The sequence below is a fragment of the Halyomorpha halys genome, unplaced genomic scaffold, assembly GCF_000696795.3.
Source record: "Halyomorpha halys isolate HHAL.00 unplaced genomic scaffold, Hhal_1.1 Scaffold56.1, whole genome shotgun sequence".
NCBI lineage: Eukaryota > Metazoa > Arthropoda > Insecta > Hemiptera > Pentatomidae > Halyomorpha > Halyomorpha halys.
The window spans coordinates 1,295,457-1,323,142 of NW_027115012.1; the positions used below are offsets into that span (position 1 = coordinate 1,295,457).

Sequence of the window (27,686 nt, forward strand, 5' to 3'; positions counted from 1 at the left end):
TATATATATATATATATGTATGTATGTATATGTATATTGCGTATGTGCATGACCGAAACGTTTAAGTTCGAATCGGTACTTATTATTTCGGGAAGTTTGAAGTTCGGTCAGGTTTAAAACAAGGCGATCCTCTGTCACCTACCTTATTTAATTTAGCATTATCAAAAATGTGATGTCTACCGAAAAGTGTACAACTACTTGTGTTTAGGTATGCTAATGATTTCGTATTATTGGGTGAGGACGAGAGAGCTACAAAACTAAATGCTACTACGTTGATCAAATCTAGTAAGGATCTATATCTCGAAATAAATACGGACAAAGCAAGTTGTATAGTAAGCAATAGAAACAGAAGCAATTTCGGTAATATAAATATAAGAGGAAATGCATTTGAATAGGTAGTCAGGTTTAAGTATTTAGGTTCTTCGGTAACTAAAAAAAACTTAATTGTGAGATTTAAGGTGAGAAATACTTGTTATTTTTTAATTTCGAAATGGTTTAACTACAGTCGATAAATATAATTTAGATTATAGCATTTCGGCGAATAAGATGAGCGTGTAAGGTTAAATAACGAAAACAATGAATATCGTTTGAGAATATTTACAATATTTTAGGAACACCGTATCCCGGTAAAATTACTTTTCAGTAAAAATATTATTTTTTTTAATTGCAAATTAAATAAATTTAACAAATTCGAATACGAAGCCTTTAGTCTTCAAAATAAAGTTAAATAACGATCCAGACAACATTTTAAATTTCAAACACCGTCAGAATGATAGTACATCTCATATCTACATTCCAAAAAGGAACTATCAATTAGAAACAGTTGTCAGAATCATTAATATCGTAAGCTAACTAGTTCTGGGTTGATATGATTCTTGAACTATTTCCGTATTATTATTTTTTTTCGAATTATTATTGTAAATAGTATAAAATAAGGTAGACTATGAATATTGTTTGATAATATTTACAATAGGGAAGGAACCCCTAGCCCGGTAAAATTACTTTTCTAATAATAAAGTTAGGAGAGATCATTGGCATTCTGGACAAAGACAGGTACCTCCCCCTTCACCCCTCCCACGGGGGTGGGAGGCAGAAAAATACCTTATTATGCATAACTTTATTTGAAGGCTCCCTCCCCTCCAACCGCCAAGTTTTCATATCCGAAATAACCAATTACCCTCGTCTGTATTTGAGCGTGGGTTATTATCATTTCCATATTATTCCCCTTCTTTCGTGTAATGGTTTCTTGTCATATTTACATATAGCTTTTTCTTTTCTTTTTTTTTTCTTCTTTTCTGTCTTTCCTTCGTATATTTATTTGATTAAACTGTCACCTACTCTGGGAGAAATGACAGCCTGCGAAGAATTACAAATGTTACATATTTCTTGTTTTACTTCTTCATACTGAATTCTTTCGGGTTGAGACTTTTATATATATATTGGCGATGTTTCGAGCTTTCATTATTCTCATATTCATATTCTACAAAATCGAAGATGACAGTTGTCATACACAGTGGATCAAAAAGATATGGCTCACTTAATAGTACAAGAGCCGGTAATAAAAAAAAAAGCAGTTATTTCGCTCCAATTTTTTATTACTTTAATGAAAACTATGTATAATTGTTAGTCTAAATTAATGATTCTGCCATGTATAGGTAGGGAGAATAAAAAATGGCGGCGGTCTCGAAACGTTAATAAAATTAATTTTACATTCGGTGCTCTATATTCTTAAAACCACCAACAACACTAGAAAATCTAACAGAATATAATTTAAAGTAGAGTAAATTTGCTAAAATATGAGCCCTTATAGAGCTATTTACGTTCAATAGTTCCCGAGATATAAAAAGCAACATTTCATGAAAAATCAGAAGTTAGTGAATTTACTTTAAGAAATCTATATCACAAAATCTATTCCACGTGTTCGGATAAAATTGTTGATTTTTGAAAATTATATCTCAGGTACCATAAGGCGTGCAGATGTCTGCCAAGACACAAAATTAAAGTAATTTAACTTACTATAAAGTAAGTTATGACACATATCCTCGTAGGGGTAGTAGTTTTTATGACATTCGCAAATGAATATAATAAAATAATAAATGTTGCACGTGATATTTTATCCGTCCTACTATAACTACTTCATTTTAGCAAATATCATGAAAACTACTACTCCTGCAAATATAAATGTCATAAACTACTTTGTAATATGTTTAACTAGCTTTAATTTGAGCGCTAATAGACATCTATACGTAATTAGGACTCATATTCTAGATAATCTACTCTACTTTAAATAATATTATCTTAGGTTTTCTAGTGTTGATAGTTTTAAAGATATAAAGCTCCAAATGAAAAATTAATTTTTTTTTTAACATATTGAACAGTCGCCATTTTTTATTCCCTGTACCTATACCTGGCAGACTCTTAGTCGTAATGTAGTAGTAATGCTATTTTTAATACTTTTTATTTCATAAAATATTCATAATTACACTTGATTGTAAAGAAATATACAAAATTAAAAAAAACTTTTTAATCAGTCAAAGAAGTATTAGCACACTTTTAAATATGTACATAATATTTTATAAATTTGAAGTTGATTCCACTAATGTTCCATCGTCGTACCATGGTACTACATATTAAGTTTTCGCCAAACGTACTTGCGACCATCAGAGCGGAAATATTAAATTTACATTCAACTCAAAAAAATAATATTTTTACAGAGTTCCAAATATTTATTAGCAAATGATTTGAACTCGAGGCATTTTTTCCGGTTCGTATCGGTAATAAAATATTTTTCCTTTGAACCCTACCATAATAAATACATTTGTCAATAAAATTTCCTACTGTTCACGAAATTTAAGGTGCTATTGACACTATACTAATATAATAGGATTTCGCGCAACAATCCCATACACTAAATTTTAATGGCTGTCCTGAACGAAGTTTAAGTTTGTTTAAAACCGTACCAGCCTTCTTAAAATTTTTATCAATATTTCGAACTACACTGAAAATCATTTCTAATCCATTAGCTATTTTTTGGTAACTAAATCGATTAAAATATAATTTAATGATCATTGTTTTGTTTTTTTCAAATAAATACATAGTCCACTTGTTTTAGCCATGTTTTATGACAAATATATAACAAAGACTGAGTTTTATTGTTATCATTGTATCTTTTTTTATCCTCATTGCTCACTTATTGAAAGAAAATGTATTTATTTGTTCTGGTTGGAGCTAATGGCAAACATTTAAAACTGTCATCACTTTTTTGATCCTGAAAATTTATATTTTGTATGGTTACTGCTTACTTGTCTTTGAATTCCAAATGGACATCCTGTTATGAGTTCTATATTTATCAGTTCTTTTATTATCACTCTAAAATTTTATTTTAATTTTCTCTTCATATTTTTCTTAAATTACCTTTTTTTCCATTAGAAGTCAATTATTTATTTTGTTAAATCAATAAATGTCATTGTTTTTGTTATTAACTTTACTTTTATCATGAATTATTATTTTAATCTGTTTATTTTATCTTAATATTTTTTATTTATAACTTTGTATATAGTTAGGGGTGTCTTTTGTATGTGACTATACCCCCTATAATCAATTGTTAAAAAAAATGTTCCTCTTACATTAACCATATAGCACCATGTAATAGCACTAAGGCTGATCTTGTATTAAATAAAAAATTCCAAAATATTAATTACTTATAAATACTAGTTTTCAAGGGCCACTTATGAAGTAAATATTAGTCCTGCAAATATTTAAATCCTATTGAGATTTATAAAAAAAGGGGGAGTGTGCAAATACATTTTTGACCCACAGTATGTAGTACAAATCAGTATAGATAATTACTTTAGTACATACATAATAGTATTACAGTAGATATTTTAGAAAGTATCTGGAATTTCTTTTAACCTATTTAACAAGTTTTATGCCGTTGATGTTATTATTATTAATACTGACAACAGATTAACAAAAATGGTAATACTAGTATGATAAAAATATATCTTGTTACAAAAGATGGCGAGACATAACCAGAAGCCCACATCCTGGTGTTCTCAAATATCAACACAAAACCTCAGACCACAAGACTCACACCTCGTATTATATAACATGAAATAATAATTTAATTTAATAACTTCTGATTAGTCGGTTCCAAAAACAAAGCTTCTTTAAGTTTCTCAAATAATAGTAATAACCAATTACTAAATAATTATTAGCACTCGACGATTGTCCCACAAATTCAGGCCAATTTATTTGGCATTATTGACCTAATTTATTAACTTATTTGGATTAACCTACCAATTCAAATAACCAATCCATAAGCTTACGGACCAGAAGAACCAAGTCTGCGATGCTTTAAGAGTTGTTTTTTCAGTTCTGATGAAGGCCTAAAATTCAGGTCGAAACGTCGGCACACATGAATAAATTTTGTTTATTTGTGTTATCTTTGCATACTACACCCCCGATCATCTTCTCCTCAGATATATTGTTACCTTATTATGTTTCACTACAGTCTAATGAGTGTGTTTCCCTCCTCAATGATCATGTACTTCATTTTTTTCTTTTGGAATCCCACTTTTCTCCCAGCAAAGTACTTTTTTGTATTGTAGTACCCAAAAACATTGCATAACTTAATTTTTATGAGCACAATGTTTTTTTTAATTTTTACAATACTTATTTAATACGTTAAAATTTAATACAATGAACTTGGGCTGTTTTAGTTGAAGAGCTGGAATGCTTGGCCACCTGGCGAGAAGGGTCTTACCACTATTTGGTCGGCAGGCTGCACCATAAGATGGCCACTGTTGATGAAGAACGGTATCGCTGCTTTGTGTACCATAAGGTTGACCATATCTACCAGGTTGCTCAGAGCGGAGAAGCGACTTGCAGCGGACTCATCACACCTAATGAGGGCTCGAGGAACATGAAACTGTCAAGAAGTGAGTTTTCAAGGATTTGATTCTCTTTTCATCACAATCCATTTAGTTTTAATATCCTCTTTGATCATTATAAAGAGATAATGACATTTTAAATAACTTAATTTAATATTATTTTGTTTGGCCTTAGATGTAATCCTCAATATTAATTTTTTTAAAATATATTTTTAAAAGTTAATGTTGCCTGAGTTAGTAGTATTCTCTAATATATGAGATTTTATGCATTGCTAATTTTAATAAATTGTAAATTCAATTTTCTTTTCATATACTAAACAATGATTTACTGAAGTGTTTCTATAAATAACTTATTTATTAATTATTTCAATAAAGAACTTCAGGCTTCAATCACTTATCTCTTAAACGAAGATGTAAACTGCAAGAGAAAAAAAAGGTATCTCAACTTTTGCTCAATGTTCAGGAGACCAAAGTGTATCTTTACATTTTATCAATTCATTTCAACTGAAATTTTATTTTGATTTTTTTATCCTATCTGCAATCCAATATTCTATCATAAATCATTTTTGCTCATTCCATAAAAAAAAAAAAAATAAAATCTAGCTTGCTTGTTTTCCTCCTGTATTCTTCAATTCGTATTTGATGATAAACATTTTAAAAAAGGAAAGAATAAGGTACAGGAAGCCAAAACAATCGTTTTTGTTTTTTTTAATCAGAAACAGATAATTTCTTTGTTCGGTTCCAAACAATTAATTCGTTGTGCTGTTCAAGAAATGGACCTCTCTGTCTCATTTTTGATTACTGTTGTTACTGATAATTTTATTTTTATAGCCATATATACATGCATCCTTTCAATTAAAGTTTTAAATACTTTTTTTTAATAAATTGTTTTCCTAAAAATAGATGTGACATCTATTGTTAACAAAAAAGAGGAAGCTTCTGTATTAAAATTTGTTTTATATTTTCTAAAACTATCATTTTTAACAAGAAATACTGTCCTGATAAGAAAGAACAATTGAGGAAATAAATCAAAAATTCTTTTTTCACTTAACTTAGATTTTTTTTTTTTAAGATGGTTTTTCTAAAGTATTCACAAAAAATTAGAAAATTAGATGTACCTCCTTTTTGTAGCAAAGCTTTCAATTATCACATTCAAGTTTAGATAAAGAAAGATCCACTACATTTGAATGGATTATATTAGTTATTAACTATCTGAAGTTTAATTTAATTCTCTCTTTTGAAGTTTAAATGAACCAATTAAAATCATCAACAATGATTTAAAAATTAGGACAAAATAATTTTATTATTAAAATTGTCCATATATATTCAAATTTTAATTCTTCAATCTTTCAAGCCCTATTTTAGCACGAACTTAGTTCTTTAACACAATTATATTCTCTTGTTTCAGTCGAAGGACAACATTACAAGTGCAAGTTCCCGTCTTGGGTTACTGTTCATTATCACTGGAGGAGCCTCGACTACAGCCACAGTTTCCATTTCTCCCATCGTAATGCCAGTTTGAAAATATCATCACGTGGAGGTGTCACTGAAACCAAACTTGTCTGTCATAATTTGGAAGTTGAAAATGCTAAGATGGCTCGAATTGTAGTACACGTCGTATCTGGATGGTAAGAAAAGTGCTATTAAATTCATCATTCATGTTTTTGAAAGTGTATTTTTTGTTGATAATATTTTCTTAAACTGTACTCTAAAGTATTCTCAATTAATGTGTATTTTATCTTAATTTGTATGTTTACTGGTCAATATATTTATCACTAATTTTGAGAACTACATTTTAGATATACATTAAAAAAAAAAGAAGTTATATAAAAAAGTATTTTAAAAAATATTATTTTTATGATTATTACTATTATTATTTTTAGTATCAATCTTGATTTATTTAATAATAAGTAATAGAATTGTTTAGTAATTCTTTATTTTTAATTTTAGTGATGGAGGTTACAAGTGTATGACAATTCATAGAAGAGATTCTCATGTCATTCAAATGCAACAGTCCGGTAAGTTTTTTATATGCAAGTTCAAAAATTAGTTGTTTAATGTACATTTGACTGTAATTAATTTTTTTAATTAAAGAAACCAAATCGTTTAGATACAAAATTTATCAAGTATAATCCAGACTAAAAATATCTGCATTTCGTCTAATATCATCTCCAGGGTGATAAGCTTATAGTTGTTGACTTCCTCTCTTCCTAGCTTCTTAGTGGCTTTCAGCCCATCTTCAGTCCAACGTTTCCACTTGTCTTTTTGTACTACTAAATTTTTCACCTGGATGGATACTTGGTGACACTATTGATCTCATTTCCTATTACTTAGCTGATTTGGAAATATTTAAGGTTGGCTTTTCTAATCCTACTGTTTACTTCATGGTTTATCCTTCCAATTTTTATTAAATTCATATTTTTTTTACTTCTAGAGGGGGGCAGCTGCCCCTTCCTGATCCCCTCTGGGTACACCCATGATTATTTGAATGTATTTTCCATTTTTCGAATTTCTATTGAAATTTTGCTGAATTTGGAGCTAGGAAACGTAAACATGCAATTGCACAAAAATTTGGTCTCTACTTATAATAGTATGTTCTCTTAATATGAGACATCTACAGCATACTCTTTTGATGCATTTAAATGTAAATTTCCTAAAAAAAAAAAAATATGTAATTCAAAGTGTTTATTAATTAAATTAGTAAATATATTTAGCTTTTATTTATTATTATTTTGTTATTAGGTATGTACAACAACCCAGAAGAAGCTTGTCTCTCTACCAATTACGAATCCAGTTCATCAGCTAGCACCATTACTATGATAAGTAAGTTGTAATTTAATTTTCTAGTCGTTATTTATCTTCTATGCACTTTTTTTTGTATTATTTAAATTTATTAACTGTGTTTATAAGTAAGTAACTCATAGATATGTTCATTCATATGCCATCTTACTCTAGCAATTAAAATAAATTCTTTCTCCATCTTGAAAGTTCATGATATGTCAGAATATAACAATATCCTTTCTTTTTTCAGTTTAAAATAATTATCTTTTTATTTTTTAGCTGGTACATTGCCAACTGTGAAATGTCCCCTGGAAGGTAGGTACGCTCCTAGCAAGATCGAACCTGAAACAACCGCTGAATGTACCCAACAAACTAATCTTCAACTTCTTCTAATGGGTTGTTCTCCCAGCCAAGATATCATGGAATTCGAATCAACTTGTAAAACTATACCCAAGACATGTAAGTTGGTTCCATTATTAATGGTAAAATTAAAAAATCTAGGAGACTAACATATTTAAATATTTATAAAGGAGATTGTCAGGAGTGCAATATCAAAAAGGGAACAACAAATAATTCTTAAATATTTTTATAGTTGAAAACTATTCTTTGTTCTTTTCCGAGCACACCCCCGCATATCTCCATAATATACTTAGTTACGGTCAATAATTTTTTTATATATATATAATCACATTTTTTATTTACGACTATTTATTTTTTCAGCCTACTCTTGTCATGGAAGCTGGAGAGAAAATTCTACTACTTACGTTGTTGGTTCTCCCGTGAGCAGACATTCTACAGATGCAAGACACTATTGCTTCATCTTGACTCACTCTTCTGGTGGCCTGACTGTGGAAAGAGTAGCCGAAACCTGCGCAATTACTTCTAGACCAACAGAATTTACTTTCAACATCACTGAAATAGGTTCATAATTTTTTTTAATTTCATAACTTTTTTTCTGTTATAAAATTGTCATTTAAAAAAATGCTTCTAAATCAAGGAAGTGGCTAGAAAAAGGCCTTAAACTTTAAATAATAGTTTTGAGATATTCTAGTTCAAAGTTTTTTTTTTATATTTGAACATTAACTATTAAGGTCATTTCCTTTATTCATTTCTATTAAACTTATTCCAAATGAATTCAAAAGTAACTAAGTAAACTAAATCTGTATGACACAAAAATATATAAAATATTGATTTACAGCTTACTCTAATTATTCTGTTTTAGAAAAAAACCTGAAGATAGTTTTACTAAGCCAGAATATAGTAAAATATAGCCTGACTGACTTTATTAAAAATATTTAAATTCAACTAGAATATAGGTAAAAATGAACATAAACTTATGAACTTTGTTTAAATGAAAATAGAAAAATAAAATAAAATAATCACAAAGACTATATACTTACTATATAATTAGAAAATATCTAAGACTATTGTCTTAGATATTTTCAAATCAGCATAAATCCATCAATATATAAATATCAATGCAATATACTTCTAAACTGATTTTGAAAAAAAAAAAATAATAATCTCTACCTTCAATAGTTTTTGATTCTGGTGCTTCTTGCTTCTCTTTATTTTTGAGACCCCAGAAATATGATAATTGTGAATTATCTTTCGTTAAAGATGATATTTCCTGAATATATTCTGAGTATCTTTGTTGACCTGTTAAATTAGCACTGAATTTCTCTTCTTATTAGGTACATTTTCTTTCCAGTGTTCACTGTCCTAAACTTTCCATATTACTCTTTTTTATATTTTTTTCTAAAGTTGCATTTCTACTTGACTATATTATTAAATAATGAAGTTCAAAAATACTACAATGAGAAGAAATACAGACGGAGCAGTTTTAGTTGTTTATATTTTCCCGAATAAATGCTAAATGAAATTTTTACATGATTATCTTGAGACTTTAAGGAAGATATTCAAACATTTTTCCAAAAAAGGGCCTATAGACTCATGGATCCCTTTTATAACTATCTTGATTGATTTTCTGTGATATTTTGTTATTTATAAAGACACAATTTTTATTTCTATTAATTCAGAAACTAACCAAATGGATCATGTTTTTCAGGTAAGTGCTCTGAAACCAGTAGCGGAGAGAAGAACACATTCATTCCTGCAATAGCTGCTGTCGCTTTGCTCGTATGTCTCTATCAGGCTCATCGGTGATGATATCTATTGTCAGCTTAGTTCATATATAGATTCAGGGTTTTGATTGGTTTTTTTATCTTCACTCTTCTGTTGCTTTTACAAATTATCTACTTTATTTAGAAGTTTGCTTTATACATATATGTATATGTATATTTTTATATACATACATATATTATATATATGTATATTTTTATATACATACATATATTATGTATATGTATTATAAATTCATATTATATAAAATTTTAATGAAAAGAAGATTTATAACCATTGACCACATTGGTGTTAGTTTCTTGGTAATCCTATGTCTCCATTTATAGAAATTATCTTAAATGACCAAGTTATTTAAAAAAAAGAAAAATCGTTTTATTTCAATTTATTTCATTTACATTTATGATAAAATTGAATTCATAGAATATTATAATTGATTATAAACTGAACAGATATTTTAAAAATAAGAATGATAAGTATTTATAGAAAAAAAAAGAAAAAAATATGTAAAGATGTTTATTTCATTTAATAAAGTAATATAGATGTTATTTTTTTAAATTTTATTGTTAATAAGACACCTTTATCTCGGCATCTATTCACCAAACGATAGGGGAATTGTCAGAGCATTTAACGAGCGAATTCTTTACTCGCTGTTTCTTTTAGCTATTTCATTGTGTGACTTGTATCTTAACCTTTAAGGAACACTTATATATACATATGTACGTAGTGTGTATATACACATTCAAAAAAATGACATTTATATAAACACAATTGTGATTAAGGTTGGATAATGCTTTCATTGTAAAAAGGGGGGACGGAGAGTAAGTGCTATTACAAAGTTAGTACAATTGAGTAATTTCGGCATCAGGTGTTCTAGTTTAATAACACCTTATTATTAATATTCATTTACTTAGTATTATTTTTTCTTTAAACAAAAACCAGATTAGGACCGAAAAATGTATCATATGAACAGAAATTATATTCTGTTCTTATATTTTAAAATTAATATCCGACGTTTTAATGGAACTATTTTTAATGTGTATTATATTTGTCTATACAAATTTATATAATATATCTGATAGCTTTAGTATTTTTGAAGGTGAAGGGGTGTTAAAAAATAAATATATAAAAAATTAAAAAAAAAAAAAAATCAGGTAAAATTTTATGTAACTTCAATATTATTCCTATTCAAAAAATTGATAATTTTCTAAAAATATAGATTATTAAACAAAGTATAACAAGTCCAAAATAGAAGCATTCCGTGAATGCTGCTTTTAGAGCATTTGTCGTTATCAGTTATCCTATTCCTATAATGGCGATTGTATATAACGAAATTTATCTGACCAATTTGATAAACAAATTTCCTTAAGAAAAAGTAAATATATCTGTTTCATTAACATGTTTGTTTTGCTCTAAGTATTTAAAAGTGTAGTTATGCTATTATTTATGCCATTAGGTTATTTTACTACTTTTTAATATTATTACCACCATTCTATAGCAATCGATTTGTTTATGATTTGTTCATTCTTGTTACTATAAAAAAGCTGTATATTAATTCAAATTTGACAAACAGATATATTTTGTAGTTTAGATCATAAAACTTCGATAGGCTGCCAGTATTGTTCATTAGTGGGAATTTGATAACTGTGTCTTGAATCCTTCTTATTGATATATCAGATTTGCATTTATCAAGGGAATATCCATTAAGTTTTTTCCGGCATTACAAACAAGTCTGTTACATGTTTATAATTGAAAATGTTATAATATAAAGTAATTTTTCGCTCAAGATTATTAAAACAAATTGTTTTTTTAAATATTGTTTCATTATATATGTACGTTATTAAAATCTCAGTGTCTTCTTTTTTCTTGGTGTTAGCTAGGAATGAACATTCCATTCATGTTTTTTAATGCTATCAGTCGCTGTATTTAGATATATAATGATCTCATATCTTGAAAATTGTTTATTGTTCAATGCTTACAAAATTTCAACCTTAGATTCATAGAATAATTTACATAACATAATGGGACTGTTTTGTTAATTTTTTTTTTTAATGATACAATATTCATTTCTAATGTGTAATTTATAAAATACTAGCTGATCGCGTACGAGTGAATTTAAAAAATATTAGATGTCTCGTTATGTTTTGTAATATCATATACCTTATTGAATCTAGCGCTCATATACTATAAGAAAGTATAATTGTTTATTAGGAACTTGAAAATGTTCCTAAAACCAGCTTTCTAATTTCTGATGCCAGTTATTCTCTACGTGTTATATAATTGGCTTATGTTTCTCGTCAACATAAGTTTTATGTTTATGTATATTAGTGTGGTATTCATTTGATAATAAATTTTTGAATAATTGAATTTCTCTGTTAAATGTTTAATAAACGTAATTATGAATTTTTAGAATTATGTGTATTGTACTCATTGTTATTACTGCATTGAATTTTCTACAGCCAAGGAAGAAAAAAAAAATATTAAACCAAACTTAGCCATTTTGTGAGGCTTTTATAAGTAAGGTGCTATATTTCTATCATACTTATTAATATTAATTATTCATTATGCGGCTGAAACTGTTAGCATTTTAACATCCTATCTTTAGATGGCATTGTCAAATGGATGCTACATTTTCTTTATGTTATTTTAATATGATTAGATGTAGTATTAAAAAAATAATTTTCAGAATATTGATTCTAACCTAGCAGTAAAAAAAAAATTGTCCGAGTACTTGCTTCCGTCCGCTTGGTTTTCCTTCTGTGAATGATTCCAATGTTAAGCTCTTAAAAAAAATTTTCTTTTTAAACAGTTATTTTTTCAAATTACTTGACAAGTTATAAAGTAATGTATACTTATGTCACAATACTATAAGGCTAAATTCATCTTGTACTTCCAGAATAAAACAAAAACGATGCGAATTAAGAGTACTTTTGAATATAAGAACTATTTGTTAACGAACTCACTTTCCTGATATATCTTACTATAAAATAAGAATGAAATTTAAGTAAGAATGAAAATAAATTACTTTGTAACCTTCATAGTACCTACTCCAGTGTATATCAAAATATTATACACAAATTCATGCGTTGATTGAAGCAAAATTAAAATTCCTCTGCTTAACAGTGAACAAAACAAGATCCTATGACTCATTATTTCAAATTTGTTAAGTTTAGGTTAGAATCATTAATTCTATTTATCTGTAAATTTTTCCAAATTGTATGTTATACATTTGATGTTCGATAAGTGTTAAATTGAATGTTTCTTTTTATTTATTATATTGGTGTATTCACTTAACTTATACCATATATAAATGTATTATGAAATACCTTTCAAATTTTACTCTCGGTTTTCTTCTCTTTTTTTTATCTTTTCTTTATAATAACATTATTTCTATATTTCCTCCTAAATTTCTTAAAAGTTTAATATTTTGAGAATGAGGTTTTTTGGTATTTAACCAATGAGAGTTTATTTTTGTAAATAGCGTAAGAATGGGAGAAAGTACTGTTTTAAATAATAATAATCTTTATCGTATTGGTTGTAATAAAATAACTCATCACAGGGTGCCACTGATTCTTTAATTTTAATTATTTTATTTTATTATTTTTATTGATATAGCACTTAATATTGAAGCTTTCTGTGTTATTATGTAAGGCTGTAAATAAATTGCAGCTAATTTTGCTTAATTTTGTGTTTATATAAATATAATTAAGGTGATAAAATGCTTTAATTTGTAAATTATCAAAATGTAAAAATTGTAATAAGTTTTTGATTTAATTTAATTTACTTTTCTTTTCTGTTTATTGTAAGCTTGTACAGCCATTTCAATGAAAAGAAAATATCACAATTTTTAGCTAGTAAAATACAATTTGTTCTGTTTATTTCATTAAAATAATTGTTGGTACAGTTGTATAATTTATTTAACCCTGTTCTTATTAACACTTTAATAGTTATCAAATTTTGTATATTGCTTACTTATCATCTTCTATTTACAATGAATGACAGGGCAGTAAATCAAGTTCGGCTCATTGTGAATTTTATGTAGATTTACTTAAATGACATATATAATACTTAGATTATGTATTTAAATTATATATGTATACATATATCATATATCATCTATGATGTACATATACCATATATATGTAATGTACATATACCATATATATGTAATGTACATAAATCTTCTAAGTAAGTTTACTAAAAATTCATTTTCTTGCAATAAAACAAACTTACACTATTTTCATTCTAAGCCCCTTATTAGGTTTACACTTTTTTTTAATTCATTATTATAAATCTAAGAATGTCTAAATTCAAATCAACATGAGTGAATATATTTAACTCTGACAAAAGGAATGTAATTTTTTCTTAATTTGCAGGTTTCTTTTCTTTATATTAAATATTAGGTTTAATGAACTGAGACACAGATGTATGCACTTGTCTGGGAATTTTGTGAGATGTATATTGGTTGAAATCTCTTTCCCGAGTGCAGGAAGCCACATTTGGAATTAGATTTGTCTTCCTTAGTTTATATCTAGGTCCATAAACATTATTAATTTTTTCAATACATGTTACAATAAAAGTTACTGCATAAATCTATTTTTAAAATTTAGGAATAACTGTTTTAAAACAATTTCTATTTTAAATGATTACTCGACAAAACTTATTGAACGAATATTCAAAAAATTGTATAAATTTTAGTTTAATATTTATTTTTTGAAACAAACAAAACAGTTTAGGGGTCAATTGACCCACAGTCACTGCCATGGTGTAAACTGTATGATAGTTACCATCATGACATCTATCACTTGCACAAGGTCCGGCATACTACCACAATAAAGTCAGTTTATGCATTCACACTTTACAGCCATGGCAGCAACTGGCTGTAAAGTGACAGTTGCCTTCATGAAAATCTTTAACTAGATATTTTATTTTAATTTAGTTAAAATTAAAAGCAATTGATTTATTTATTAAAACTTATTTTAAAAAATATTGAAAAAAAAATTTTAATTTATATTTGAAATTTTGACTGGAAGAACTAAAAAAAAAAAAATATGTGAGCAGCTGCTCACGTGCGTCGAGATCCAGATGAACATTTTCCTTCTTTGACTCACAGAATTGACATTACTGAGCCAAGTTATGATGTAGGATTCCCAATGAGTCGAAATTGGAGGATGATTAAAATGAAAAATTTAGAAATATAAAAATTTAATCGAAATTTTTATATTATGGACATAAGAGTTTAATTATAATTGAAACTCTTTTAAAATAAAAAATAATATTTATTTTCAATCCCTGGTTTATCTGTACGAATTATGTTATTTTAGTGGATCCATAGGAGTCTGTATAAGATAACAACGTCTTTACAGTGTGGTCTATCTACTTACATAAATTAAATATTATTAAATATCTAGCTAGGCAAATAGAAAAAATATTAGGAATTATACAGTATTATACAGGCATATAGAGTAACTAACAATTGGTAGCACTCTAATTTAAAACTATGGAAAAGAAATCACCATTTTAATTAGTAATTTCTACTGCTTAATTAACCACTGCAACAATGGTCTCAAATTATAATTCCTAGTTGAACCAAAATAATCGCAAATACTAATTACTGTTAAATGTAATTGCGACTATTTTTTGCCTAACACTGGTTGTGTACCAATAAAAATCAGTTTGAATTTGGAAAATTTTAACGTATTTAAAAATTAATTTTCACAGCATAAAAATATGGTTGAAAATAATAAAACATTATCTAAATGAAAAAGGTATTATTTATTTTGAGAATTAAAGTATTATTTTTAATTAGATAATTAAAATGATTAAAGTTTTAATAAATACTCTGATGATATGAAGTATTTATAGACAAAATAAAGAGTCAATTTCATCCATTGACTATTAAACATTAATTTAGAAAAAAACGATGAAGAATGATGAATTCTAACATTAAAACCTTGAAAATGGAATGTAATATTTAATTAATGTGATCTACAAATCAAAAACAATAAGCAGTTGAAGGTTGAGCTAATAGTTGTTATAACTATCAAAAGAGAGCAGCACCTCCCAAGCGCTAAATGTAATAGTTCCAGTCGTTGTCAAGAGATGGCAGCACCATCGGCGCCTCGCATTTTATCCTGACTCGAAAAATTTCATTTTGTATTAGGATATTAGGAAGTTGCAGGAGCTCAATCGTTCGAAACACACCGTAATGTCGATAGTGATGCTCTCTGTTATCGGTTACGTCAACTATTTTTTTCAGTTTCTCAAGAGGTGCTGCTATCTTTGATCAGTTATTAAGACTATAACATGAGCTTGATTTTTTAGTTTTCCGGCAAGTGCTGCTATCTTTTGCTAGTTTTAAGAACTTTCTTCTAATTGAAACGACTAAACTCGCTTTATCAACCAAAATGTTTCATTTTTTGTATCTTTATCGATCTAAGTCGTAATAATACTTTGAAATAACTTGTGATTTTCTATATATTATGTAGTTATGCTAAAATAAAAAGATTAACTGAGAGATGGTTGTAAAATGAAACAGTTTTTGGAGGGTTTCAGAGATCTCAGCTAAAAAACTACTTTTAAATAAATATTCAATTTTTCCTCATAACTTTATTCACATCATTTAATTGGGATGATTACACAGCTCTACAAAAAAGAACCTGTTTTACTTACTCCCACAAGTAAGTGAGGATTGTTTGTTTGTTTTGTAGGAAATTTGTAAATAAAAGCTTTTTAATGTGGTGAATCGGAAAATGAAGTTAATGTTTATTTGAAAATTTGTCAACCAACTTAATTAATTTTTTTTAGTACTTTGATGAAATATAAATATTTGCTACAGCTAGAAAGACAGGTTACTCATTCTGATGCTACCAATAAAGTACATTTGAAGGAAGTTAGAAGAAACTTAAATTCATTTCAACAACTACTACAACAACAACTAACTCAAATTCAAATTGACCTAGAAGAGTCTGATTTGTCCCATTAATACCGTTTTGATACCATAAAAAGTTGATAGGTTGAGTAACCAAGGTGCTATGAGGAATGTTCTAATTTTTAGTATCAATAAGCACAAAAATGATCCAAAATTATTAATTTTTTGCCTGTGTAATCAGTGAATTTGATGTACTTAAAAAAATGTCATGAGAAGCTTAAGAGGGAGTAGTAAACAACTGTACCTCCTCCAGGCATGACATAAAATTTAATTATTAGTGAAGATCCACCATCCAGCTCCTCTTCAGTCTTCTACAGATGTAATCAGATATGTGTGTTGTGGTCATATCACTCAGGAGAGAGTGTTTCCTTGCGATTTGTCATAGAATCATTTGTGTTCATTTACAGTTAGCATGTTAAGGTTAGTATGTGAAGTTATATCGTTGAGATTTTAAGAAGCTTTTGTAATTGTCCTGAATGCTTTTGCCTGTAAGATTTGAAGTTTATTAATGGAAGTCTCTAGCTGTCCCAAATATTTGTGATACATAGGTACCAATCGGTTTTAATAAGTGAATTTATTTTCTACCTAAGTTTTAATTTTAAAGGTTTCAAAAGGAGTGAAAAAAGAAGTCATGCTATTTTAGTAGAGATGTAAGGACCCGTATAAGATTACAGTATGTACCTACATAAACTTAATATGTTTTGCATTGATGGTGCGAGGACAGAATCCTTAATGCACTCCTTCTTAAGCCGGTTAACTAAATAAATGTATTAAGAATAAGTTATGGAATGATACTAATCCTGGTTGTGTTGAAATGATAATGCAATAAATCAAAATTTCATATTTAATTTCTTTAATAAGTATTTACATTAATATTGTGGATTGAGATTAAATATTAAAAGTAGAAAAAGCTTTATTATCTAACAAGTGTACTAAGAAAGTATATACAAACAACATATAAAAATAATTTGTAAGATCTATAAACACAACTTTATTTTACTTACTAAGCTTCTTTCTATGATCATAAAATGTGTTACAAAAACAAACTATCTATTAAAAATCTAATCATTTTCTTACAGGGAAACATAAGTCAATATTTTATTATATAATTGCCATTAAAACATTCTGTTTGATTAAAAATCAATAATTTCAGAGAATTTTGTTAATTCCTGATAAAAAATACTGTTACTATTTCTATCAAAAGATGCGATTTGATCGGAATCTTTAGAGGATGGCCGAGATGAGTGTAGTTTATTCAGTTGAAAGTAGACTTGTGTATAGAGTTTGTTTCTTAAAACAATTTAAATAATTTCAAATAATCCTTGGTGATTTGTATGATTTAATGTTGTTTTTTTGTTCAATCATGTTATTCAATTTTCAATGTTATTAGATTTTCAAGTTCTCAGAATTAAAATTCTTTATAACTATCACGTATTATTACACAAAGCTTATGAAAATTATTTTCCATTTAGGGAAAACATTGAAGAACATACGTGTAGTTTTTGTAGATAGAAACAAATTTTATGGTTTTATTTTTTAAAATGTAAGTAGAATTGGCCATCCTAATATTATCATGAACTGAACCACTTTCTTCTTTCTTCTTTTTTCCTTAATGAAAAGAATATAAAGAAAAAATTACTACAGTCAAATACATCTAGTGGATCTCTTATTATATTGTTTAATTAATGTATTGTATCAATATTAGTCTGATACAATAATGAGCACCACACCATAAGGCACCATGGAATATGCTGCAAAAGAATGCAGGTTAAACAGCAAATCAATTTTTCAATCATAAAAATATTAAAGTTCATTACAAATAGTATTTATTAGTCTATACATTGCCATCAATCAAGGATTTGTGAGACCAAAGTTAGCATGTTGAATTATAGATATAATCACTAATTTGGTAGGTGGAGATTTTTTGTTTACAAAATTGTATAAAATATTACACAATTTTTTTTTTCAACCCATATCAATATGGCAACCAAGTTTAAAACATAACAAAAGTTTTTAAATTTAATTTTACATTGCTTAACAGCTTTTATTAAATATTTTGGGATTTTGGAGTTGCAAAAACACAGCCTTTTACAAAAAAAAAATACTTTAAAACATTGTTTTTTCATCTTTGTTATCACAAATGAGCCACATTACATAACATACCAAGTGAAAATATTAACTGTGTCTGTATAAAGTGATTCATATCACAAGGTACGGCTCGACAAATATTTTTTATTTAATTTATTAAAATAGTTTGCCCATTGGGTGAGGCACTATGCTACTAATTCTTGGGACCCGGGTTCAGAGCCGGCTGTGACAGATAATTATTTATTCTGTTACTGTAACTGTGAGTCAACCCTGTGGGTATGGGACACCTCCCGTGAACCAAATACAGGGGTTACCCTTAATTGAGGAAAAATCAGACAGTTTAGCATGACTTTGAATAAACCACCTTGCACAGAAACAAAACAGTACTTCCTTACAAAGTACTGAACCTCCTTTTCATGTGTTATAGTGATTCACATTATTTTTATTATTTGGTAGAAAATAGATCAGAGGTTTTTAAAACTTGGGTCAAAAATATTAATATTTAATTGACAGAGATTAAATGAATACATAACTACAACTTAATACCACATAATCAAAACAGGTTTTCAATACTATTTATTAATAATGGGTATACTCTCTCTACCTATAGCAATATAATTAGTTGTTTTTTTTAACTAACTACATAATACTTGTCAACATTAACCACTTAACCCACTTTTTACCTAATAATAAAAGTAGTTGACTAACGCTTAAATTTTTATGAATTCCTTTTGCTATATACAAAGAACCGCAACAGGCATATCTTCCTAGAGAATTTTTTTTATGTTTTGCAGTCCTTAATTCATATTTTCAGTTATGACTCTTAACCATGAAACACCCTGTAAATTAAAATATTGATGGCAATGTATGAAATAGACAATATTTTATATAAAATTTAAATCTATCATGCACTGAGGCATGTCGACTATTCGCTAGTTGGGCGCGTATATTGAATCTCTAGGCTGTTGGATAGCAATTCTATTGGTTGAGGTAGTAGCTATCTCCTCAGGTCTAATGACTATGTTTTCAGGAGTATAAGGAGACTCATTCAAAGGTGGTCGTAGTTTAAAGCGCCTCTCGATGGTAGATAACTGAAAAAGAAAAGCATTTTATTAAATTGCTATATTTTTATATTAAGATAATTTGTACCAATGAAGTAGTTTGTGATGAAAAAATTAAAAAACATTGGTTTGGAATTAAAAATTCATTCTTTTATTAATCATAAATTGTGCCCTATGGTCTCATTCAAATAAAATTTGGACTATGCATTCCTGTAAAAGTGCATCTGATTTATTTATTCATCAAAGTATAACAAATGTGGTCTGACCAGATGGCAAAATCTATTTGTCAATGCTAAAATAATATATAAAAATAATAAACATAGAATCTAATATTAATTTGTAAAACTTTTAATTATTTGGGGATTGTTGATCCTCCAAGGGCTTATAAGCTAAAACTATACAATTTTTTTAATTATTTCTAGAGACAGAATTAATGAATTAATTCTTATAATACAGTAAAAAAAAAAAAATACACTAAAAATTGAAATAAAGGTAATTTAAAAAAGACAATTAATGTAAGAATAATAATAATACATAATATATATATCATCATTATACTTAATATATAACAGTAATATGTAAACTGTTAGAAAATATAATGGTAAAATATAACTAATGAATGAATGAGTGATGTACCACTTACGAAAAGAATAATAATTTACAACAAATAAATTAATAATAATCAAGCTTATAAATTCCCTAAAGAACTTAAGTATGGAATAAACTTATTATAATAAACTTAACTTGGCTAGTAAGGATACAATATAACTTTAATGAAATTGAAGTCACTAACTGAAGAAAAGAAAAATTACAGGCAGTCATTTGATCAATAAAAATCAGTCATTAAGAAGTTTCATTAGATAAAGAAAGTACCTCGTCCAAGATTTCCTTTTTTTTTCTAATTAAGTTGGAAAATAAAGAGACTGATTAGTAAAAACAAAAAAAAAAAAATGACTAAAGAGAAAGCGTCTTTAGTTAATTTTTTGAAACCTATCCATATCACATAATAAGCAGAAACACCATTAAAAATGTCAGCTTCATTGAAATTATGTTTTCTGTTGTTCCCCGATTCCTACTACTCCTTCCTTCATACTCTACAGATGAACAGAAATGGCCTTTCAGAACAAATATTAAATCATTTTCTGTATCAGAGACTTAACACATAATAAAACCTCTGTTTTAGTGAGCTACAAGAAACCCTAAAGTGTTCTTTTGAAAGCATGTAAGGAAGGTTGAAAAGCTTAGATAAAGGTTTTTGTTTTTTTTTACTTTTTCTCAATAATTAGCTAAAACAGTACTTGAATCAAATACTAATAACAATTGCCAAAATGAATTAAATCCCTACATACTCTATCTCCAGTTTGAGGACTGCTTATAGTAAAAAGCTCAACTGGTACACGGGGCCAAGTCGGAGGAAAAGTTGGTCCACCTGGAGCATACGGATGGTGTCCGAAGTGATCCAATGTATTATTACCACTTATCCCATTGGTGACTTCCATAATACCAATTTGAGTAGTTCGAACATGGTAAGGAAAATTCTTGTTGGCTTTGTTAGGAACAGTTAGCACCTAGAATTATACAAATAAGAACATAATTTGAAAACAAAACTTGATTATTATGAATATATTATCCATTTATTAACAGATAAGCAGGAATAATAAAGACTATAGTACAATTTGCTTGAGACAGTTAATTGAGAAAAAGATATCGAGGGCTTAGAGAAACAAGACTGTAATGCGATTTCTGGGATTTTGTAAGTCCTCTTGCACTTCTGTATCAGTTATTAATATTTTCATTATGTTAGATACGTTTATCTGAAACTTGAAATAAAAATTTTTTAGACATACATCCTAGTGGTATTAAATAGGTTGTCTTCCAATATATAGTTACAGCGAGTAACAAAAAAATTTTAAAAATGTAGTTACATTCATGTGTCTCTCAGCCCTTGATATAGAATATACTATACCTTAATTTAAAAAACTACTTATTATTTTGTAAAGTAATGCTCATTTATTAATATTTATTGAATTTGTAAGTTTTCGTTGGCACATGAGATAATTTAATGGGTTTTTATTTACTTTTTTTTTGTTCCAAATTTTCATTTTTAGTTTTAGAAAAGAAGGCTGATTCAAAATAAATGAAGAGTATAGAAGAAAAAGTATCAGAGACCATCTTTTTATATGAGCTATCAGTGTCATCTGTTGGGATTTAATAAATAATTTATATGCAATTATTTATTCATTTGATAAAATTAATTGAGCTCTTGGTATAAAAAAAAAACTGAAATACTAAGGAAGAGTTATGGGTAAGTTACCTTATTTTCTTGAACAAAAAAAAAGTATAAAATGTAACTGATCATTTTTCCCCTATGCCCTTCAAACTATATTTAAAAAAAAACTATCAAGTATTTAATTTTGTGTAGAAATTAGTTAAAATCTTATGTATCTTAAATATTTTTTAAAATTCTTCTGAGTTCTTAATTTCCTTTTAAATAAAGAAACGAAAACTATAAAAACAAAGTACATTATAATTATAGTTTGATTACTTATTCTATTTTATATAGCTGCTTACCAAGAACAATATGTGTCCTGCCAAAGCAATGAAATGTTGAACGGCACATACAACACTTTCTCTAACCCATTTGTCAATGAGCGTGTTTGCAGCCAAAATGAATGCAGGACCAGCTACAAACCTGTGAATTGTCCAAATTTAAAGTAATTAATCATATTTATCATTTATATTGTAAATTATTATTTCAAAAATAAAACATAATAATTAATCACATGATACGATAAGCTTCATTAATCTTAACGATACAATGATCAAGTACATATTTATTTAAAGCAAGAAATGAGATCATTAAACAATGCTCATTTGATGAATAGTAAATTTATTTTAAAATATGAAAAACTATTCAAATTATTGGTTTTAAGTAACAGATATTTTGTAAATCCGATGTTATAAGTGCGGGAGGTATAAGAGTCATAATTTTTTTATTTCATGTCTATTATCTGAATATGTCTGTTTTGGTCTAACTTCAGTAGTAGTGAAGTTGTCTGTCATCTGGTAGGAATATTCTAGATAGTAAAAGAAACAAAATTCAAGTAAATGTGACTCATACTTCTTGTACTTATTATAATAAAAATTAATAATGCTCTTTATCAGAATAAAATATAGAATTTCTGTTTTCACCACATATGAATATATTTTTTAATTATCTATGATTTGAATATGTAAATTCCGACAAGATATTTTCTATTAAATTTCAATAAAATTATTGACAGTAAGTACATCTAATTAAATGATCATACCACATTGTTCCAATTAGATTGAAAGGATAATAAAATGCAGCTTTTTCTGGATAATGTTTTAAAGTAAACACTGTTGCGTATATGAACAAAGTCCAGGCCAGTATACGTAAAATCACTAATCCATATCCTGCTGGCGATTCATATAGATATAATACTTCACCTGGATCAAAGAACTAAAACAGAAAAGTTTGTGAAATGAAAATTCTGTCGTATTCTCATTTATATATGCATATTCATTTATTTTTCTCTAGAAGTAATTAATACTTTCAGAATATACTTACTAATTTCTCATATATAAAAAGGGTCACGTACATAATAACATATAAACACATGAATATTGTAAGTTTCACGGAAGAACTTAATCTGATTCTTCCTCTTGTTATTGTATACCCCTTTGCCATCAGAAGCAGTAATAACAAAAATATTACTTCACTCGCTGACTCACAAATTCTCCCTGAAGAAAATAAAGGAATTTTAATGCTAGAAATTGGCTTATAAATTGTACATAGTAAAATATAATTTTTTAAAAAATTTAAATTTGATAAAACTTTATTCTTTTTATTTTTTAGGCATTTATAATTTAGTATAATTGTTTCTGTTTTAAAAGACGTCTCTAGAATTACTCAGGACTTTTCCAATGTAAAATTCGTTTTATAAAAAAATACTGTTGATTGTAAACATTTTTATTTTAGAACAAGAAGATAGGCAGAAGGGCTCGAAACATTTGGATGACATGATAAATAAAGAAGTAATAAAAAGAGTATAAATTCTTGAAAAAAGAAAATAATAAAATTTTAACATTAAAAAAAGTGTTAAAAAAAAAATTTGGAACTTCGGTTGCAGGAATATAACTTATTATTTACATTTAAAGTTAAATTTGATAAGTTTGACCTTAAGCAGTAATTCCATCATCTGTGATAACTCGAAATCCATAAAAATCGAAATACTATTTTTATAATAAAAAAAAAATCTACTAGTTATTCTAAGGACACCATTAAGACAGAAAAAATAATACAGGTATCAAACAAAATTATCACAAAGATGAAATATCTCTAAAATAATGGGTTAATTTTTTTTTTAAATACCATATTAAAAACGTATTTTGGATTTTTTCAGAAACATTAAAGCCTAAGTTACACTATTATTTATTTATTTTCATTTTTTTAAACTAGAAATTTTTATTTATTTATTTATTTTTTTTTTGGAGAAATTCTTTGCTCAATTATTATAAATTCTAGAAAGAGGAATATTATTTTTCAGAGAATATTAACCAATATTGACATATTACCAATTGTAGTTAATCTTGGAACTCCAACACCATCCACAGCGTAACGCACATAAGCAACACTCTGAATGAAAATGCCAAGTTCTTGAAGATATACAGAAACAGCGAAGAGTTTGTAAGTGGAATGGTACAACTGTCTTGTTTTTAATTCCACTGAAATTTTTTTGCAAATTATTATTTTAAAAAAAATAATAAAACAATTTGATACAGTAAAAAAAAATTAGGGGACTTACTTGCGCACATGATGACTGCCAATACCAGAAGCATATATACAATGCAGTATGACATTAATACAGGTAAAATATCTGAAATTTAAAATATAATTAATTAATATAAAAATTCATTATGTAATATATAGTGTTTTCCTATGAAAAATGTTTTAAATAACTTAAAATGTTAAATTTTTATCATTTCAGAACAGGGTCACTGCTGTTTGTAAGGTACACAAATTTTACAGGAAATAAAAAGAAAAAACTTACAAAATTCATCTGCTGAGAAATGTTCATGCCAATAATCGCCAGGAGGTCCATTTGTCATTAAAAATCGGTATTTTATGCTCAGACCCTGAAACATTTATAGTTATATTATTGTTTTTGTTAATATATAGATACATTATCATCAATAAGTATTTAAATATCAAATTAACTTAATATCCAATTAAATCTTAAAAATCCTTGCTTTTACATTATTATTTATCTTAGGAAAGAGTGTGAAGATGTAAAACTTGTAGGTTATATATATGTAAATTTCCTGGAATTTTTAATTTAATATTTACTCATAATAACTGATTGTAAAGTTGTAATTGATTAAAATAATACCATTTCATAAAGTACATATAAAATAATAGAATTTATAGTTGATAGCAAAAGATCAATATTTTTAATTTTCTTTAAATTGAACATTAATTGGAGACTTGTAATAGAGATAAAAATTTGTTTTCAAGATTTTGAAGAATCTTCATGTCTTAGACTTCGACTAGAAGAAAAGATTTCTTTTTTGATGTGTAAAAACAAAAATGAGTGTTTTGATATATCTAAAATTATAAAGAATCAATTACTACTATTACTTTTGTAGAGTTGCAATTGCTGATGGCTAGGAACCACCATCTCTCTCTCGAGCTGTGGAATCGCCTCCCTTGATGGCATTGTATCACAGCTTTTTTGCTTGAATTCAAAAATACTTCAGTACAGCCCGAACCAAAGTCAGAATCTGTCAGTGTTATTATTTGGTTCAACCTTCTGTTTAATACTGCTTCTCGCTGCTCGCATGTCTGAAAGAAATGTCATGATTGATGTGATGAATAAGTCTAATTTTAAAGTTATACGTATCAATTATTTAAAAATACAGAACAAAATTACTTATAAGAATATATAATAAATAAAAACTTAATTTTTGATTTATTATTCTCCTCCTTGAATCTTAAAATTTTTAGGTGTGAAATATATACATATATATAATGTTCTATATTGCTGTGATACTATTAACTCTAAGTTTGTGCCAAAACAGAAATGCGAAATGTCACCTCAATATGGTTGTGTTATCGACTGATCCTCAAGAATACAGAGAATAAACAGCCAAGAAAAAAGTTATCAATATCTTTATATAATATAGGGAGAGAGAGTGAGAGGTTCTGATAGAATTTTGGATGGTGGTATTGAAATTAAATTAAGAGAATATTACTTACTGTATTATATTAAAAACATACCTATGTAAAAGCGAAATGTTTTATACAGATCAAGGTATTACCTTATTTGATTTATAAACTGCAGGCCATTGGTGATCGCTGTCATAGTACAATAATAAATTCTGAGGAGAGTATGCCTGAAAATGTGTCAAACTGGTATTATTATTTTAAGGAACTTTGTTAACGGTAAAGTATTACAGAATTAAAAATTAAAATGTATTACCTTATCGTATGTTATACTGTACTCAAATTGGCCATCTTCCGAAAGGAAACAAAATCTTGCAACAAACACCCATTTCTGCTTGAAATATGAAGAAAAAGAGAATGTTAAAAAATAAAATAGAATTATAAAGATACGAGGCACAAAAAACAGGACACACAGATTTCTCTTGATAAGTATAAAGCAAGCTATGTAGAAAATGTTATTTGTTCTTAATAAAATTTTTAAATGACCTATTTGCTCAAAAATAATTGTTAAAATCCATGCTGATCTTGTAGTAATAGTAGTTTAAGTATTTTTTATTGTTTTTTTATTTATATGTCAGAATATTGAACTTGTAGAAAAAGGGAATTAGTTCAATCTACAGTAATTTATTTATAATAAATAATTTTTCTATTATGTTGTCATAGACAAATAATGAAATAATGCTAAACAATTCTATGTCTCATATATTTGGCTTAGTGCACTTATTCAGACTAATAAAAACATAGAATTTTCATATTATTTTAATTCATAAAACAATATAAGCATTTAAAAAGTTGTAATCAGTTGAAAATATAACTAGGACTATAGAAAGTTTAATTAATTAAAAATAATAATAGTAATTTATCAATAATAAAAATATTTAAATATGGAATTGGTCTGTTTAATTTCTATGAATAAGAAAATCACAATCAAATATAATAGTTTAATGAATAATTATAATAATTAACCTCATTAGTTTTAATCTCCCCTTCTTCATATTTTGAAAATGTGACGGTCACCATGTTAAAGAGTGCAATAACCATTGGTAATAATGGCATTTTGAGTTACAGTAAACTAGCATGTTTGATTCCGATTGTCTTAAACAAGAATTGTATATTGACTGAGGGGTCGCTATGGGAACAGGAAGCCAAACATTTCCGATCACAAAGCTTGATTTCGTGGAAAATGGCCATGGGAGCACAGAATCCGATTTTTAGTTGGCACAGATTCAATCTAGGATATAATTAGTTTAAAAATTGACTCAGTCCACTTTTTAAATTAATTAATAGTTTCTCAACAATTACCAATGAACTACGCCGCTTCGAAAAGCCGTATTGACCGAAAGTGTCTCAATCTACTCCAACAATCGGTTCAAATTAATTGATTTACCTGAATTAATTATGACATATCCGTACGTTTCTGGTAAATTATAATTTTTTTTTAAATGTATCGAGTAGGTTTTGAAATCAATCGCCCCATTTAAGAAAGAATCAATGCGGTATCGTGCAGATAATAATCTCGATACTAATTGTATTCCTGATAATTCAGT

The 27,686-nt window shown here is 27.3% G+C and overlaps 2 protein-coding genes and 1 long non-coding RNA gene across 4 annotated transcripts in view; 2 read left to right on the plus strand and 1 right to left on the minus strand.

Moving 5' to 3' along the window:
- Positions 1-13,713, plus strand: part of LOC106692433 (uncharacterized) — a gene marked incomplete at its 5' end in the record, with an annotated part of 33,356 nt that extends 19,643 nt beyond the window's left edge. The window contains 7 exon segments of the mRNA XM_067052123.1: positions 4,722-4,940; positions 6,301-6,520; positions 6,843-6,910; positions 7,635-7,715; positions 7,953-8,132; positions 8,394-8,594; positions 9,742-13,713. Coding sequence (XP_066908224.1) covers positions 4,722-4,940; positions 6,301-6,520; positions 6,843-6,910; positions 7,635-7,715; positions 7,953-8,132; positions 8,394-8,594; positions 9,742-9,839 — 1,067 coding nt within the window.
- Positions 13,714-16,734: 3,021 nt separating this feature from the next.
- Positions 16,735-24,603, plus strand: LOC106692436 (uncharacterized). The gene is made up of 4 exons (XR_010844729.1): positions 16,735-17,163; positions 22,001-22,197; positions 22,456-22,606; positions 24,501-24,603. It is a non-coding gene; the product is annotated as an uncharacterized lncRNA (long non-coding RNA).
- On the minus strand, positions 17,596-27,320 carry LOC106692435 (transmembrane protein 145). 2 transcript variants are annotated; one of them, XM_014438386.3, is made up of 12 exons: positions 27,106-27,320; positions 26,396-26,473; positions 26,235-26,309; positions 25,555-25,758; positions 24,968-25,052; positions 24,722-24,793; positions 24,492-24,641; positions 23,485-23,657; positions 23,204-23,376; positions 22,464-22,584; positions 21,242-21,460; positions 17,596-19,922 (listed from the first exon to the last, which is right to left on the minus strand). In XM_014438386.3, the coding sequence occupies exons 1-12, from the start codon at positions 27,193-27,195 to the stop codon at positions 19,764-19,766; spliced, it is 1,599 nt and encodes a 532-aa protein (XP_014293872.1). In that variant the 5' UTR covers positions 27,196-27,320; the 3' UTR covers positions 17,596-19,763. The 2 variants fall into 2 exon arrangements, with proteins under 2 accessions (XP_014293872.1, XP_014293873.1); XM_014438387.3 differs by having other exon boundaries at positions 26,396-26,470; positions 27,106-27,319.
- Between the last annotated feature and the right edge of the window lie 366 nt (positions 27,321-27,686).

Coding starts and splice junctions, on each gene's coding strand:
- LOC106692435 (XM_014438386.3), bottom strand. CDS start 27,195: ATGCCATTATTACCAATGGTTATTGCACTCTTTAACATGGTGACCGTC. Junction 24,794..24,967: donor TTTCTCAGCAGATGAATTTT/GTAAGTTTTTTC, acceptor TTTAAATTTCAG/ATATTTTACCTGTATTAATG. Junction 23,658..24,491: donor TCCAAGATTAACTACAATTG/GTAATATGTCAA, acceptor TATTTTCTTCAG/GGAGAATTTGTGAGTCAGCG.